Source organism: Camelus dromedarius, chromosome 11 (assembly GCF_036321535.1).
Source record: "Camelus dromedarius isolate mCamDro1 chromosome 11, mCamDro1.pat, whole genome shotgun sequence".
Taxonomy (NCBI): Eukaryota; Metazoa; Chordata; class Mammalia; order Artiodactyla; family Camelidae; genus Camelus; species Camelus dromedarius.
In genome coordinates, this window is record NC_087446.1 from 17,779,696 (window position 1) to 17,793,898 (window position 14,203).

Genomic DNA, 14,203 nt, shown 5'->3' on the forward strand with positions numbered 1-14,203 from the left:
AACCACCGGAAGTTCTCAGCAAAAAAATTCTGACTTGGATTTATGAAGGCTTGGCTAGCTGTGTTGCAACTATGAATGGTTTTACTGAAATTGGTCCCCACAGAAAGCCCACCAACAAATGCAACCAACATCACTTGTGAAAAGAATTAACTTTTATTGCTATTTTATAAAGCTTAATACTTTTCTAAAAGAAAAACAATTCTTCTAAAAGAAAAATTATGTAGATAATATAGCCATTAGAAGAAATAGCAGAGCTGAGTAATGTGAAAAAAGCAGTAAGCAGCAATAAAATTAATACCTACATAAAACTAGCAGTGCAATAAGATAAAGCAGAAAGCAGCTTTACATTAGGGGAAAAAATTATTTAAATACAGAAATAGCACCTTACAAAAAGGGATTGAGAAATGTAAACTTGGTAGGTAGGTTCAAGTATAAAAGTTACACCCCCAACTCTTGTACCAGAATGAAAGGGTTTCAAAAACCCTGGACGGTGTGGGGCACCCACGCCTCCCTCAGTGCTAACTCAAAGCTGCATTTCCTTAGCACAATCACCAACAATCTTTTTTTTTTCTTTTTCTTTTACTAAATTGTACAGCAATGGACTGAAGATTGCCACGGCTTCTTCACTACCCCAATATCCAAATCTAGCTTAACTGCTCCAGTACCGTCAGTTGCTCTGTAACAAACAGACTGACTTTCCTGACGGAAACAGCCACTACATTACGATTTTATTTTCACACATCACAGAGCCACATGAAGAAGTAAGGACTGAATACAAAAGGAATTTGTTCTTGGTTTTCTATTGCTCGCAGAATCATAGTCTCGTTTATGGGTTTGCCTCTTAACACCCCTCAAGAACTGTGAATTCTCTGAGGTTTATGTGGTCATATCGCGAACCGAGTTTAAAAAAAAAAAAAAAAAAAAAGACAGCAGAGAAGTTAAATCGGTGGGCTTCCCATGACAGTGAGGAGAAAATCAATCTGTTTTCATCTAAATGTAGACCTCTCAAGTGAAAATATTTTGTGGAAGGGCTTAAGCATGATACATTTAAAATGCACATACCCTGTGTAGATTTACACGCTGCATGTCTTATAATCTACTTGAAAAAGGCATGTCTTTGTTTTGATCGGGAACCCATCATATCATTTCAGGGTAATCTTTATCATGCAGTTAGATTAGATTAGCTGATGATAAGAATCACACTTTTTATCTGTTTAACTCTAGAGAAGACTGTGAAAAAGGGAGAAAAAAATACCATCTTGTAAACTTTAAAAGTTTAGTGTTGATAAACATTGTATATAATAGCAAATTTATTTAATCTGGCTACCTACCTCAAGTCTTCAAAAAAACCTTGTGGGGGTAATAAGGCTAATATTATCCTGTAGTTAATATAAAGCTACTTTACTCAGACTCCCGGAGTCTCTTAAATTAATATTTTCATTCTTTCATAGAACATTTTATTGGGTCCCCAAATAAAAATAAAATAAAATCCTGCACCGAGATTCCACATCTAAGAAGTTTAAAAAAGGAGAAAGGCATAAAGAAAGGAAAGCGTGAAGGAAAGAAGGAAACCAGGAAGGGAGAGAGGGAGGGAGGAAGCCATTTGCTCTGAAGAGACAATGAAGAACACAGCAGTACATCTAGGGACACAAAGATCTAATCTGGCAACTTCATGAAACCCTAAAGTCACACAGTTTAACAGAGGGGTATTGCGTAAGTCTGCAGAACTGTATTCATGCTAGAACAATGAACCCCTGCACTCCTGGTTCTTATTTTGTAGAAGTACTCTGAAAAATAACTCTAGTTTGAATACCACTCTTGGATACTGAACATAACATGTCCATCTTCCCTCTTACCCTTCCGAACAGGAAGAAAAAAAGTAAAAGAAAAAAAATTAAAATGTCACCTATCACCCTATAGCATTTTCTACATTGTCACTCTTGACAATCCTACCCAGAAGTCCCGACCAGGTTCCAATTTTCCAGATAATTCCTTTCTACCATCCTGATTAATTCAATAAACAACTGTTAGAAGGCACCCCATACCTGATACTCTACAGTTAACATTTAAATAAAAAACCCACAGGGGCACGTAGTGAAGGAAACTGATCATCGTCGGAGTTTTACAAATGAACAGTAAGACTTCACCACTCACATAGTTAATGAGAAGCAGCTATCTGGCTGCTAGAGTTCGTCGTGGTCTCATGCCCAGAGAGGGTGAGCACAGTTCATTATATTAGAGCAAAGTGTATCCTTCACAGGTATTTTGGTCTTGACATTGGTCATGTGTAGACATTTATCCACATTATTACTAGGTTGTAAAATAAGTGCAGGGCAAATTACAGGAAAAAAGTATCAACATTCATGTCGTCACACCCTGAAACACATGTGTTTTTTTTGCTGTAGTTGTAAACTTTTTTGCACTCGATCCCATTTCAGGAACAAAATAAATAATACCATAGGATTCACAACTGAAGTTGGCTTCCTGATGAAGCCAAAGGAAGCAGTAGCTTTCTTAAACTGCAGAGAGGAAGCTCCTCTCACCACACATCTACTCGGTGAGGGGAAATATGTGCCCAGAACGCTCACCCTAGTTAAGTGCTAGACGCACCCTGCCCCTGCCACCTTTACAAAACCCACAAGGGTTCAGGAGGTTGTTCTGATCGACTTCCAGCAATAAGGTGAATCTTGAATCAAAACCACAAAAGTCAGTTGGTGCTTTCACGGTGACACCATGCACAGAGTCTGGACTCGCACTGGTATTAAATGCATGATTAATAACAATGATTTTCAGGAAAACAGATGCTTCATGATGACAGGGAGATAACATTGGAAGCGGTGATGTGGGAGAGAGGAAGGATGCGTGCTGAAGTCCGGGTGGTTTGCATCCTGGTTTCTGTTCTGCATTAGGACGTGACCTGCAACACAGAGGACATTCAGGGGGCTCTGTCCCACCCCCGCCGGGCAAAGCGTCAGGTCAGTCGGCCCCACTGCTGGGTATCTCGAGTCTCCTCTGCGCTGAGCTGGTGTTTCGTGACTGATTCCTTTCTCTTCTCCTAAGGACGGGGTCCCCGAGGCTGCCAGGTGTCTTGAAAAACGTCTCTCGATGTGTGCGTCGCGTGCTCTTGGGGGTCACTGGAACTGGTGACTGAAATTAGAGGGAAAAAAAAAGTAAATAAAAACAGAAGTGAAGTCAAATTGTTCCCAATCTCTGAACTGGAAGCCCCTTCTTAACCTATGTCCTTGTGACCCCTCTGCAGGTGTTCCATCCTCTTTGCTTTTCTGTCACACTCATCTGATTTATCTCCTTCAAAACATTTAGCACAGTTGGAAACTGACTTATTTTGTGTACAGAAAGGCAGCCTCGTGAAGAGGGTACACGTGTGGCACTGGCGCCTGGAGCCAGGGTCTGGGCTTTGCCAAACTAGCTGTGTGACCTCGGGCAAATTACTTAACCAGTCTGTCCCTCAGTTTCTGCATTGTACAATGGGATGATAAAACTTCACAGGGCTGTAAGAATTAAATGAGATATCTATTAAGTGCTTTAGATTATGCTGGGCAAAGTGTAAGTATATGTGTCTTTGCTCTTTTTGTTTACTTGCTAATATTTATCCTCTCATGTTATTACTTTTTTTAATTTTAATTTTTTTCGGGGGAGAGGTAATTAGGTTTATTTATTTATTCTTAATGGAGGAACTGGGGATTAAAGCCAGGACCTCACGCATGCTAGACATGTGCACTACCATTGAGCACCTGCCCCCCTCTTATGTTATATATTTATTCCCTTAATGTGCCCTAAAAGGGCAGGTATCATCCTGTTTACTGTTATATTTTTACTGCCTAGATCAGTGCCTGGCTCTTAAGTGGTGATCAAAAAGCTTATGTTATAATTGCCTTGTTTAAAAACTAACATGTTTATTTCAATGTCTAGCAAATCTTTGAGACTTTGAATTATTTGTCAAAAGTAGTTTTGGCTATAACATAACTTTTTCTGGGAGTGAAAGTAATTACTCCTGAACAATGTCTAATACATAATCAGAATTCAACAAATGCTTATTGACTGAACTACAGATGGAGTTTAGGGAACAAATATAGTGCTGATTAATTTATATTGATTCTATACACTTATATATGTCCATTTGTAAATATTTCATGTGAGTGTGTACACACACACACATACATACACATCAAGGTAAACTGGATATATATCCACGGCCTTTTAAACACTACATTTTAAGAAATGATAGATGCTAAAAATACTTTGAGCTAGTATCAAGACTTTTGTTTCCCTTGATTGTTTCTATAGCTGCACAATTAAAATTCAGGGTGGTTTCCTTTACTGACCTAATCAAATGAAAGCCTGAAGAAATCATCTGAATATTCAGCATTCATCCAAAATCCCCCTGAACTGTGCTGTAAGTCCCTTCTGATTGTAAGAAACAGACTGACAACTAAAACTATCTTTGCCTTTAAAGCATACGCTTTCCCGCCTGAGGTCTCAGTGCTTTTAAAACAAGCAGATAACTCTGGGTCTACAATGGAAGCCTGGCAGAATCTGACCTAGAGCCCTTGTCCTATGTTGTTTGACTGAAATCTGATTAAATGCAGGCAAATCTCATCCGGGAGTGATGTGCCTTCTTGTGCTGAACTGAAATGAAACTTCAGGGCTCACCTGTTGTAATTTTACCACAGAGACCGAATGTCCTCCATAAACGGGGGATTCAGGCTGGATGACGCTGTGTGATCTAGACATCACTGGACTCAGGTTAAGTGAGCACGGACCGTGAAGCTGAGGATCTGCGGAGGGGAGTGCCGACGATTTGGGGTTAACCATGGTGGGAGGGCCGATGAGAAGATGAGCTGTTGATCCAAGGCCAGGCAAGCCAAAATTCACAGGTCCCGTGCTTGGGAGAGCGCTGGGAGCAGAGGAAACTGGCCCGGGCATCGTGGGAGAATAGAGAACAGGGAAAGGGCCCAGTGTCGGCGATGGTAAGACCATGCATGGGACACCGAGCGGGGGCAGCTGGCCTGAAGGTGGTCCCACAGCATGGGGGGTCTGAGTGCCAGGTAAGAGCACATTGAAGCCATTTAATCCTGAAACAGAAGCAGAACAAGGTGAAAGTCAACGAGCTTCCATCCTTCAGGGTCCTTTCAACGGGAACCCACAATAAACCAAATCCCCGCCCCGCCCAGGGCAGGCCAGCCCTCTCCGCGCCCTCCCAGCCTTACACCACTCTCTGCAGCACTGGCCATGACTGAAATCCCACATCCACCTGTGTGACAGCTGGGTGGATGCGCGTGTCTCCTGAGGGAGTTTATTAATATGAGCTCCACTGAATCCAAGTTGAGGAAAGTGAATTTGGATGGGGAAAATAATGTTTCTTTTTACAAACTTCTAACTGAAATTTCTATTTCCCTCAGTTAACATCACCAGCCACAAATCACAACAGCATAACAGGACCTTGACTTTATCACAAGTAAAAGGCCTGGGTGTATTCATGTAACATTACAGTGACGGCAGGTTTCTTAAGAGAGTGTTAAGCTCACCACAACTTTGAAGTTATGAGAGGACTGGACATGCTGTCAGATCCTTTTATTACTATAATTTAAAAAATTCATTTTCTAACTGTATTTCAATATAAATGGCTTCCTGTATAATCCTATGTATTTAATTCTGTGCATTTGTAAACATTCTGAGGAGGATTCCACAGGCTTCATCATGGTCCAAGGGTCCATGGCCTGTGCTGGGCTGTCATTTTCATTCCGAAGAAGCCAAGTCTGTTTTTTGTTAATCAACGTATCCGCAACACTGAGTATCATTCTTAGATTGAGCCCTCCCAAAATATTTGCTGAAGGAATAAAGGATGTTTTCTAGATAAATGATGACAAATACCTACCTAACCTATGAAGCAAACAAGGAATTGAAGAAAATCTCCTTGTCTCTTTGCATGGAGAGCCACTCCGTGTACATAGTGCATATTTTAAAAATTAGGTATCTGTTATATTTCAGTTTTATTTCCAACAAGTTTAGCATTTACTGAGTCTTACCAGGTGTCAGGCACTATTATCCTAAGTGCTTCAGATGTATTATCTTATTAAATTTAATGCAATTTTCACAGCACCCCTATGAAGCAGGCGCTATTATTATTCGTTTTACCAATGAGGAGGGCTGAATACTTAAGTTCACGCAGATCATGAGTGGTTTGAAGGTCCAGCCCTCTCACTCCAGACCTGGCACTTGACCACAACGACATGTCACACTTGCGGGTGTTTATGAGATCAGCACGCTACCCGCACATGGCCAGTAGGTTCCTGTCGTTAAATGGCACCAACGCCAGATTCAGCTGAACGATAAAAACAGAATCGCCTTTGGAGTGTGTAGTGCTTTTCCACCAAGTAAAGTTGAACGCATTAAAAATAAATTCCCCGCCCTAGTTACTTTCTCATTGTCCTTGAGATGGGGGAAAGTGAAAACAGCCCCTAACTACATTTCATCAACGGAGAAAGCAACGGGGCCGGAGTGAAATGGCTCAGAAGCAGCTCCTAAGTGCACCAGCTGGGTCAGGTGACGTGAACAAAAATTTAAAAACCCGCTTTATGACCCGACCGCCCCCAGGGACTGGAAGATGTGATGACATCCCTTACCGGCTGGCGACTGCACATAAAGATACTGCAGCAAAGACGGCTCTTTGGCGCTTTCGTTTTCTTTCACAGGCTTTTCGATCTCTGTATTTCTTGAAGTATTTCCCCACTCAGAAGAAATGAGGCAGGGTGCGGTAGCCTTTCCCGAAACCTCCTTTGCAGCAGGAAGTTGGCCATCCACGTGAATGTCTTCGTGGGGTGCGGATCCCCTGTTACCCACAGCCTTGGGAGCGGCCACGTCTGTGGAATCGGAGGGTTTCTATGCACAACCCAACCAGGGGCCAGAAGAAAGGCAAGTCAAAATCCTGGCAGGAAATTGCAGTAACAGCTCTCTCAAAATAGCTCACACACACACAAAAAGGTCAGACACAGCTGTGCGCCACCCTGACTTGTATATGTCACTTGTTCCTGTCACATTATAGGGATGGTCTGAAGGTCAGTGTCATGTCATATGCTTCTGCAGGCTTATGATTCTCAGGCATAGAAATTTTATGGAGATTTTGATGATGGAAAACTGGCCATGGTGTTAAGACTGGGAAATAAATTTCTGAGCTAGACCATATAAAGGGCTTTGATGCTACAGGCTTTTAGGAGTTTTGGTTATCTGAGACACATATATATATATAGGTATACCAGTCAGTCGTTCCCTTCTGTTCTGTGACCCCAGGCTATATACAAAATTAGAAAAATTCATTCTGGCAAGAGAAAAGAACAGAGGAGGAAGGGTCCTAATTAATGGACTGAGTTCCATGTGCCTTGCTGACCCTCTCCAAATGGCTGTAACGACAGTGCTTCTGCTTTCTGAGACTTTTACTGGTCATGTCTCATTAACCTCCGAATGGCTACTAAGCGGAGACACAGAAAAGCCAGATTTTTGTTCTTTTTATTTCGTAGTTGGGGAAATGGGCCCTCTGAGCAGACCCGAGAGCTGTCAAATGGCACCAGCATGCCTGACTCTGGAACCGAGGTGCTCCCTGGATTAGCATGACTATGTCATCAACATGTTAAAAAAAAAAAACAGTATAGCAATAAAGACGGGGGAAGAACATACAAACATGTTAACTGTGATTGCCTCTCTGCTGGGATTATGTTTGTCTGTTTTGTTTGTCTTTATATTTTTTAGCACTTCATGCAAAGTGTGACTTTTATAAAAATCACTTTTATGACAGTACTACTTTATGGTGGGATTTTTGGAGCAAGCAAGTCCTGGACTATAGTCTTTCCCTGCTGTTCTGTGACCCCAGGCTATATACAGAATTAGAAACATTCATTCCGGCAAGAGAAAGGAACAGAGGAGGGAGGGTCCTAATTCATGGACTGTGTTAGGCACCATGAAGTGTGCCTTGCCGACCTCTCCAAACGGCTGTAACGACAGTGCTTCTGCTTTCTGAGACGTACTGGTCGACCTGTGTGTGTTTCTTAGGGAGGAAGTCTGGGCTCATGGACATCCGTGAGCACATCCGCCCAAGCTCCCCTACCTTGGACATGACGAGGGAGAAGGGGCCGTCCTCGCAGTCCCTACTTTGTCTCTTCGTGGCCGGTTCCTCCTCCTCCTGGGGCTTCCTCTCCTCGCCGAGGCGCTTCTGAACCGAGGGTGGGGTGGACTGCTCCGCCACTGTGACTTCCGGGCCTCTGCTGTCTCTCTCTGCCCCCGGCCCCGGGGACGGTCCCTCCTGCAGGCTCCCGCACAGCATGAACAGCGAGGGGGAGGGCACGTACACCAAGGGCTGGCCGGCCAGCAGGGCCGGCTTCAAGCTCTCCGCATCTGAGGCCGCAGAAGCCAGGGGGAGCCCTCCTTGTCCACTGACACCATTCTGTGCGGAGAAGGCCTGCATGTCCATTGGAGCCACAGAAACTACTTGGTGGCCGAGAGGGTTAACACGGTATGCGGAGTCAACAGAGAGGCCGGGGAAAGGAGCGGAGGTGTCCAGGCAGCTTGATGGAGGCATCACTCTCTGACTGGCAAGAGCTTCTCCCCTGTAATAAAAGATACAAAAGGGGCCCCATCAAGTTACCACCTTCTACCAACTCTTCTCTGCTTTCCTAGAGATGTACCAAGGCAGGGGTGAGAGCAGACAGCTCAGGCCGACAGTAAAGCACACTCCTGAGCATCTGTTAGCCAATCCCAGAGGGAGGCGACCATGCCATCTGAATGGGTGGTTAGGGATGGGGTAGGGGTATCTCAGATGCGGGCTAATACTGGCTCCTCCTCGGTCCCTTCCACAGCCAACCATTGTCATGTCACCCAGCAGGCACCCCTTCCCAGGCACAGAGATGCTATAATGACTGGCATAATATTGCAGTGATTTTACGTAATTATTATGATAACGCTTGCTCCCCCCAGCTGGGAGGAAAACTGAAGCTCCGAGGCTACTCAACCTACAGAAGGTCACCCAGCCGCCGTGAGAGGCCCTGGCTCATAACAGACTGGACCAAACTTCAATTTAAAGGACACATATAGTTTGTCTCAACTCCACTGTGAGATAAATGAAGTGGGCAGTGCGTGAGGAAATCAATTTATCCACAAAATTATTTTCTGTCATTCTGTCCCATTCTGCTCTGTATTACTACAGAATTTGTATGTAGCACATGTTCAAAATTAAGTCCCATCAATATACAAGATAAACAATGTCTGGGCCTTTTATATAGAAACGTTTCCAAATACTAGAGAACATGTTTCTATTTTTAGTATATTTCTGGAATTGATGAGGAAAATCCTTTAAGAGTCCTTTGAGAATCAGTAAAGAGGTCAGGGATCTCTCTCAACCTTTGTGATGGAATCACTGAGAGCAATTTTACCCACAGTTTCGTCCCCTCACTGTGGGGAGTAAATGGAGTGCACGGGCCTGCAGAGATGAGTAAATCTCTCCAACCACAGGCTCCCTGGATGAGTAGGCGCCGTCACTCAGCTCTGTGAAACCACGTGCCCGCACTGACTGTAGCGCCCACCCCCTGCCCTCTGGCCCTTCACCTTCAACCTCCCCGTCTCCACCAATAAGATCACCATCACCTGAGACCCAGGGGCTCTTGGTGATGCCTCTTTCTACTTCGGTGAGTCTTACGCTGATCCTCATCTCTTTCCATCTTCAGTGGACATGGCTTAGACTGTGAATGTTCTGTGATCTCCTGATCTGGGAGCCCTTCTCGACTTCCAATTCCACCTGCTTAAAGTAGCCACAGTCTCCTCCAGTGAACCTATGATAGCTCTCTACCGTGCGTCTGAAAAATCCAAACTCTTCTTCCTGGCTTTCATGTTTTGCTTTGTTTGTTCGTTTGTTTCTTTGTTTTATGAGGGGGAGGTAATTAGGTTTACTTATTTATTTTTATTCAGAGGAAGTACTGGGGATCGAACCCAGGACCTCGTGCATGCTAAGCATGCGCTCTACCACTTGAGCTATACCCTACCCCCCCTTCCCTGGCTTTCAAAGCCTTTTGCCAGCTTGACCTACTTACCCCCAACACCCCAAGCTCTTCTTATAACTATTTCCTTGCACTATCCTATTTGGACAAATCTTTATGGCTAAACTTGCCAGCCAATTTCCCACATACTCCCTGACCCAACAACCTGCTTCTTCCCACATCTGTCATTATAAACCTCTCCTGTTCTCTTTAGCACTTCCTCTGATAATTTGATTTCCTTCAAAATCAAACCCCAAATGTGACTCAGACAGCCTAGGTTTAAATCTCAGTCTGTCACTGATGAGCATTGTGACTTTGGGCCAGTTACTTAACCTCTCTGGGTTTCAGTTTCCTCTCTGTAAAATGAGGACAAGAGGGCCAACCTCAAAAGGCTGTTATGATTAGATGAGATACATGTAGAACTTTCGGAACAGTGCCTGGTAGTTCATAAACAAAGTTAGCTACGAGGATGACAAAGCGCTTCGTGGGACTATGATGCACCATTTCTCAGCGTCACATCAGTGAACTGCCTTTCCTCAGTGTATTTGTCTTCTTATTTTTTCCTTGTAAGCTTTCATTGCCTAGGGGATACATTTTTCATACTTTTGTGTCCCTGATGCCAAATTCTGCACAGTGTGGAGCATAAGGGGGGAACTTACAAAATTCTTTATAAACAAACGGCCGACTTGGGCAAGACCACTACATTTTACTTTTTGATGGGTGGCATTTCAATTTAGTCAAAGTTAAGACTAGGAAATAGAAAAAAGCACACTTGGTGTTTTAAAAAGACTACTTACTGTGACTTATCTCCTATTTTCTGCCTGTAGACAGCTGCCAGACTTCCAATCTCTAAGGAGTAGCCCCCTGGTCCTAAAAAGGCAAATGAAAGTCTGACAAATACAGCAAGGGACTTAACCACACCAGTTATACACAGCGGGGTTCATTATTCACAGCTGAGGGATTATAAGACTACCTCAGCTCCATTCTGGTTTTGATTCAAAGAGAGACACGCCCAGAAGCTAGCTCTTCATGGTGAATTCAGGTCTCATCAAGAATGAGTAAGAAAACAAAACAAAACAAGTATTGCTTTGTATGTCTGATGAATTTCTGAGATGCATCAGACAGGCCAACGATGGCAAACCAATTGATCTTCAACCCTCAAGGCCGACTATGATCAATTTCAGGCATGGGGCCATGTTTACACCCCGTGAAGTCACCAACTCTTTTACCCGTCCCAAATCATTTCACTTTAGGTAAGTGAAAAAAAAACCCAAAAAACAATAACAAAACAGGCAGAGTCTAGAGTCAGCTCATTTCAAAATGCCAGTGCATGGAGAGGGCTGCAGTTACATAGTGACTGATGGGTTCCATGGATTGAGTAGAGGCAGGTACCTTGTTTTTCTCTGTAAGGGCTGCTGGGCTCTGAGTTCACTTTCCTCTGGATCTTCTCAGAAGCCTGAACTGAGTTAAAAGAACCATGCCGAGCGAGCTTCTGTTTTGCACAGAACTGAATGTGGCCATATGTTTCTCTTTTCAATTCTGGTAGGACGGACGCAGAAACATCCACTAGTTCTTCATCTAAATAAATAAGAGAATTGGTAGTGTTGTTATATACCTATAATTCAGGGTAATTTTAGCCTTTTTCAGATATGGCTTTGAGAACCTATAATTGTAGGGGATCTACCATATACATTAAAAACTAAGACAAATCAAAGGAATTTTATAAGCCTTGTCTCAAACCCCAATTTCTTTTGAGGTACTAATTTTTTTTTTAAAGTGGAATGGGTGACTTTAAAGTAAATTGCATCCGTACATATTCTAAAATTATCTAAACTTCGACAAAAGTAGAACAAGATGTTCTTCAACCCAAATTAGAATGGACCTGACATTTCAGATGCTTTCACTGGGCAGAGATATCAAAGGAAAAACCCAGCCATACTCAGCCCAACGTGCATATGTAGAGATTTTCACATTAATTGAGATCAGCCTCTTACACTGCAGCTCTAGGGCGATGAGAGTAAGAATCTCTATTTTCTATTATTATGGTTTAATATTTCTTTGTTATGCAGTAGGAGGCTGAGCTAAGTGACCAAAGGAATAAAGTCAGCAGAAACCTCATGTGAAACAATGAGGATAATAGGAGGCTGGGCCTTGGAGGCCCATTTTATGCCTAAACGAGCCTGTGTGAAATTAGGACAGAAATTCGTATATAGAACCAGGTCTATATTTCTAATAGAGAAATAGTCCCCATTACTCAGATAGTTATTCCTACCCTGCTCATCTGTGCTATTTTTTCCCCTAAGTTCAAAGCATGAAAGGCCTAGCTAGCTAGACTTACACTTTCTAAAATACAGAAAAATTGAAAAAGAAAATCACCTTTATGGTTTTCTTTTCCTTATAACAAAAAAACCTAACAACTGCTCTGTTTGGAAAATTGGAACGTATAGAATCAAAAAGAAGAAAATGGGTCAAGACAGTGATAGGGATCGTATTTAGCCTCTTTCCTGAAACAAATAAAATACTGGACAAAATATATAAAGCAATGGCTCTCAGGACACTGGACACCAAGACCTGAAGGACAGGGATCCCTCAGAGACAGGAATCAAACGAGGAGAGCTCTGTGATTGCCCCGGCTTCCTGCCTAGAAAATGTTTTCAGGTTAGGGGACAGAGAGGGAGACCTAGGCAGAACCTAGAAGTCTTCATAAGTTGAGGCAGGAGCTGGGAGTCCAGGAAAGCCAAGGCAGCTAGAGTTTGCAGGGCGCAATACCAAAGAGCAGTCACACAGAAAGCACGCTGGATGTCTGCAGAGGGTCTCCCCCTTGAGTACAGTTGTCCCTTGATACACAGCAGATTGGTTTCAGGTCCCCCCATGGGTACCAAAATCTGCAGATGCTCAAGATCCTTATATAAAATGGCACAGTATTTTCATGTTATCTATGTACATCCTCTAAAACATCTCTAGATTATTTACAATAACTAATACAATGTAAATGTTATGTAAATAGTTGCTGGTGTGCAGCAAATTTAACTTATGCTTTTTGGAACTATCTGAAATTTTCTGAACTGAATATTTTTGATCCATGGTGGGCTGAGTCCCCATATGTGGAACCCACAGATGTGGAGGGCTGACTGTATTCAGTGGAGTACTCATGCATGTGAGGACACGGCCCAAGGCCAGGGAAGGAGCCCTCACAAGGAGGAGGAGGAAAGTGTCTGCAGCTCATACAGGGCTGAGAATAGTGCCTACTGCCGACAGTCAGAGTGGAAAAATGTCATAACTCACGGGTCACTGGTTAGAACGCTGAAAAGGGTGTTGCCTCAGTAGGGGAGACAATGTACTCAAGGCTAAGTATGATAGCATCCTGCCTGCAAAAGCTTAAAAGCAAGACCTGTTTCCAAGGAACTTTGTTGCATCCCAGAACAAAGCTCAAGAACATTTTTAGGAAAAGAGAATTATCTAGCACCTAACAATTTATAATTCGCAGTGTCCGGCATACAATTAAAGATTACCTTACACACAAAGAAGCAGGGAAATATAACCATGACGAGGAGTAAAAAAATCAACTTAAGTGGACCCAAAAGTAACACACAGATGACAGAATTAGTAGACAAGCACACATTCAAATAGATGTTATAAGTACCTTCTATACATTCAACAAACTGAACGTGTTAGGTCAAGACATCATAACTAAAGACTCAGGTCAAACTTCTAGCAATAAAAACTACAATGTTGGAGATGGAAAAACACAGTGGATGAAATTCATGGCAGATTAGGGAAAAAATTCATGGCTGCAAAAAAAAAAAATTGTGAACTTGAAGAAAGAGCAATAAACCCTATCCAGAAGGATACATTAAGAGAAAAAGAGACAAATGAACAAAACGTCAGTGAGCTGTGCGACCACGTCAAGCAGCCAAGCAACCAGGGTCTCCAAAGGACAGGAGGGGACAGAAGAAATAATGACTGAAGATTTGCCAAATCTGATGAAAATTTTAAATCCATAGATCCAAGAAGCTCAACAAAACCAAGTAAATGAGATTAAGAAAACTGTAACAAGGCTAACATAATCAAATTGCTTTTTAAAAATCAGTCTTAAAGAAAATATTGAAAGTAACCAGAGAAAAAAGACACATTACATATAGAAGAACAGGATAACAACAGAT

General features: G+C 42.7%; 1 protein-coding gene across 1 annotated transcript in view; it reads right to left on the reverse strand.

The window, feature by feature from the left end:
* Positions 1-497: 497 nt before the first annotated feature.
* E2F7 (E2F transcription factor 7) overlaps positions 498-14,203 on the reverse strand; it is a 34,235-nt gene continuing 20,529 nt past the window's right edge. Inside the window, exons 8-13 of the mRNA XM_010988186.3 lie at positions 11,433-11,618; positions 10,838-10,910; positions 8,120-8,618; positions 6,645-6,900; positions 4,672-5,093; positions 498-3,147 (exon numbers count right to left, since the gene is read on the reverse strand). Coding sequence (XP_010986488.2) covers positions 2,977-3,147; positions 4,672-5,093; positions 6,645-6,900; positions 8,120-8,618; positions 10,838-10,910; positions 11,433-11,618 — 1,607 coding nt within the window. The 3' untranslated portion in view covers positions 498-2,976. The remainder of the gene's footprint in view (positions 3,148-4,671; positions 5,094-6,644; positions 6,901-8,119; positions 8,619-10,837; positions 10,911-11,432; positions 11,619-14,203) is intronic.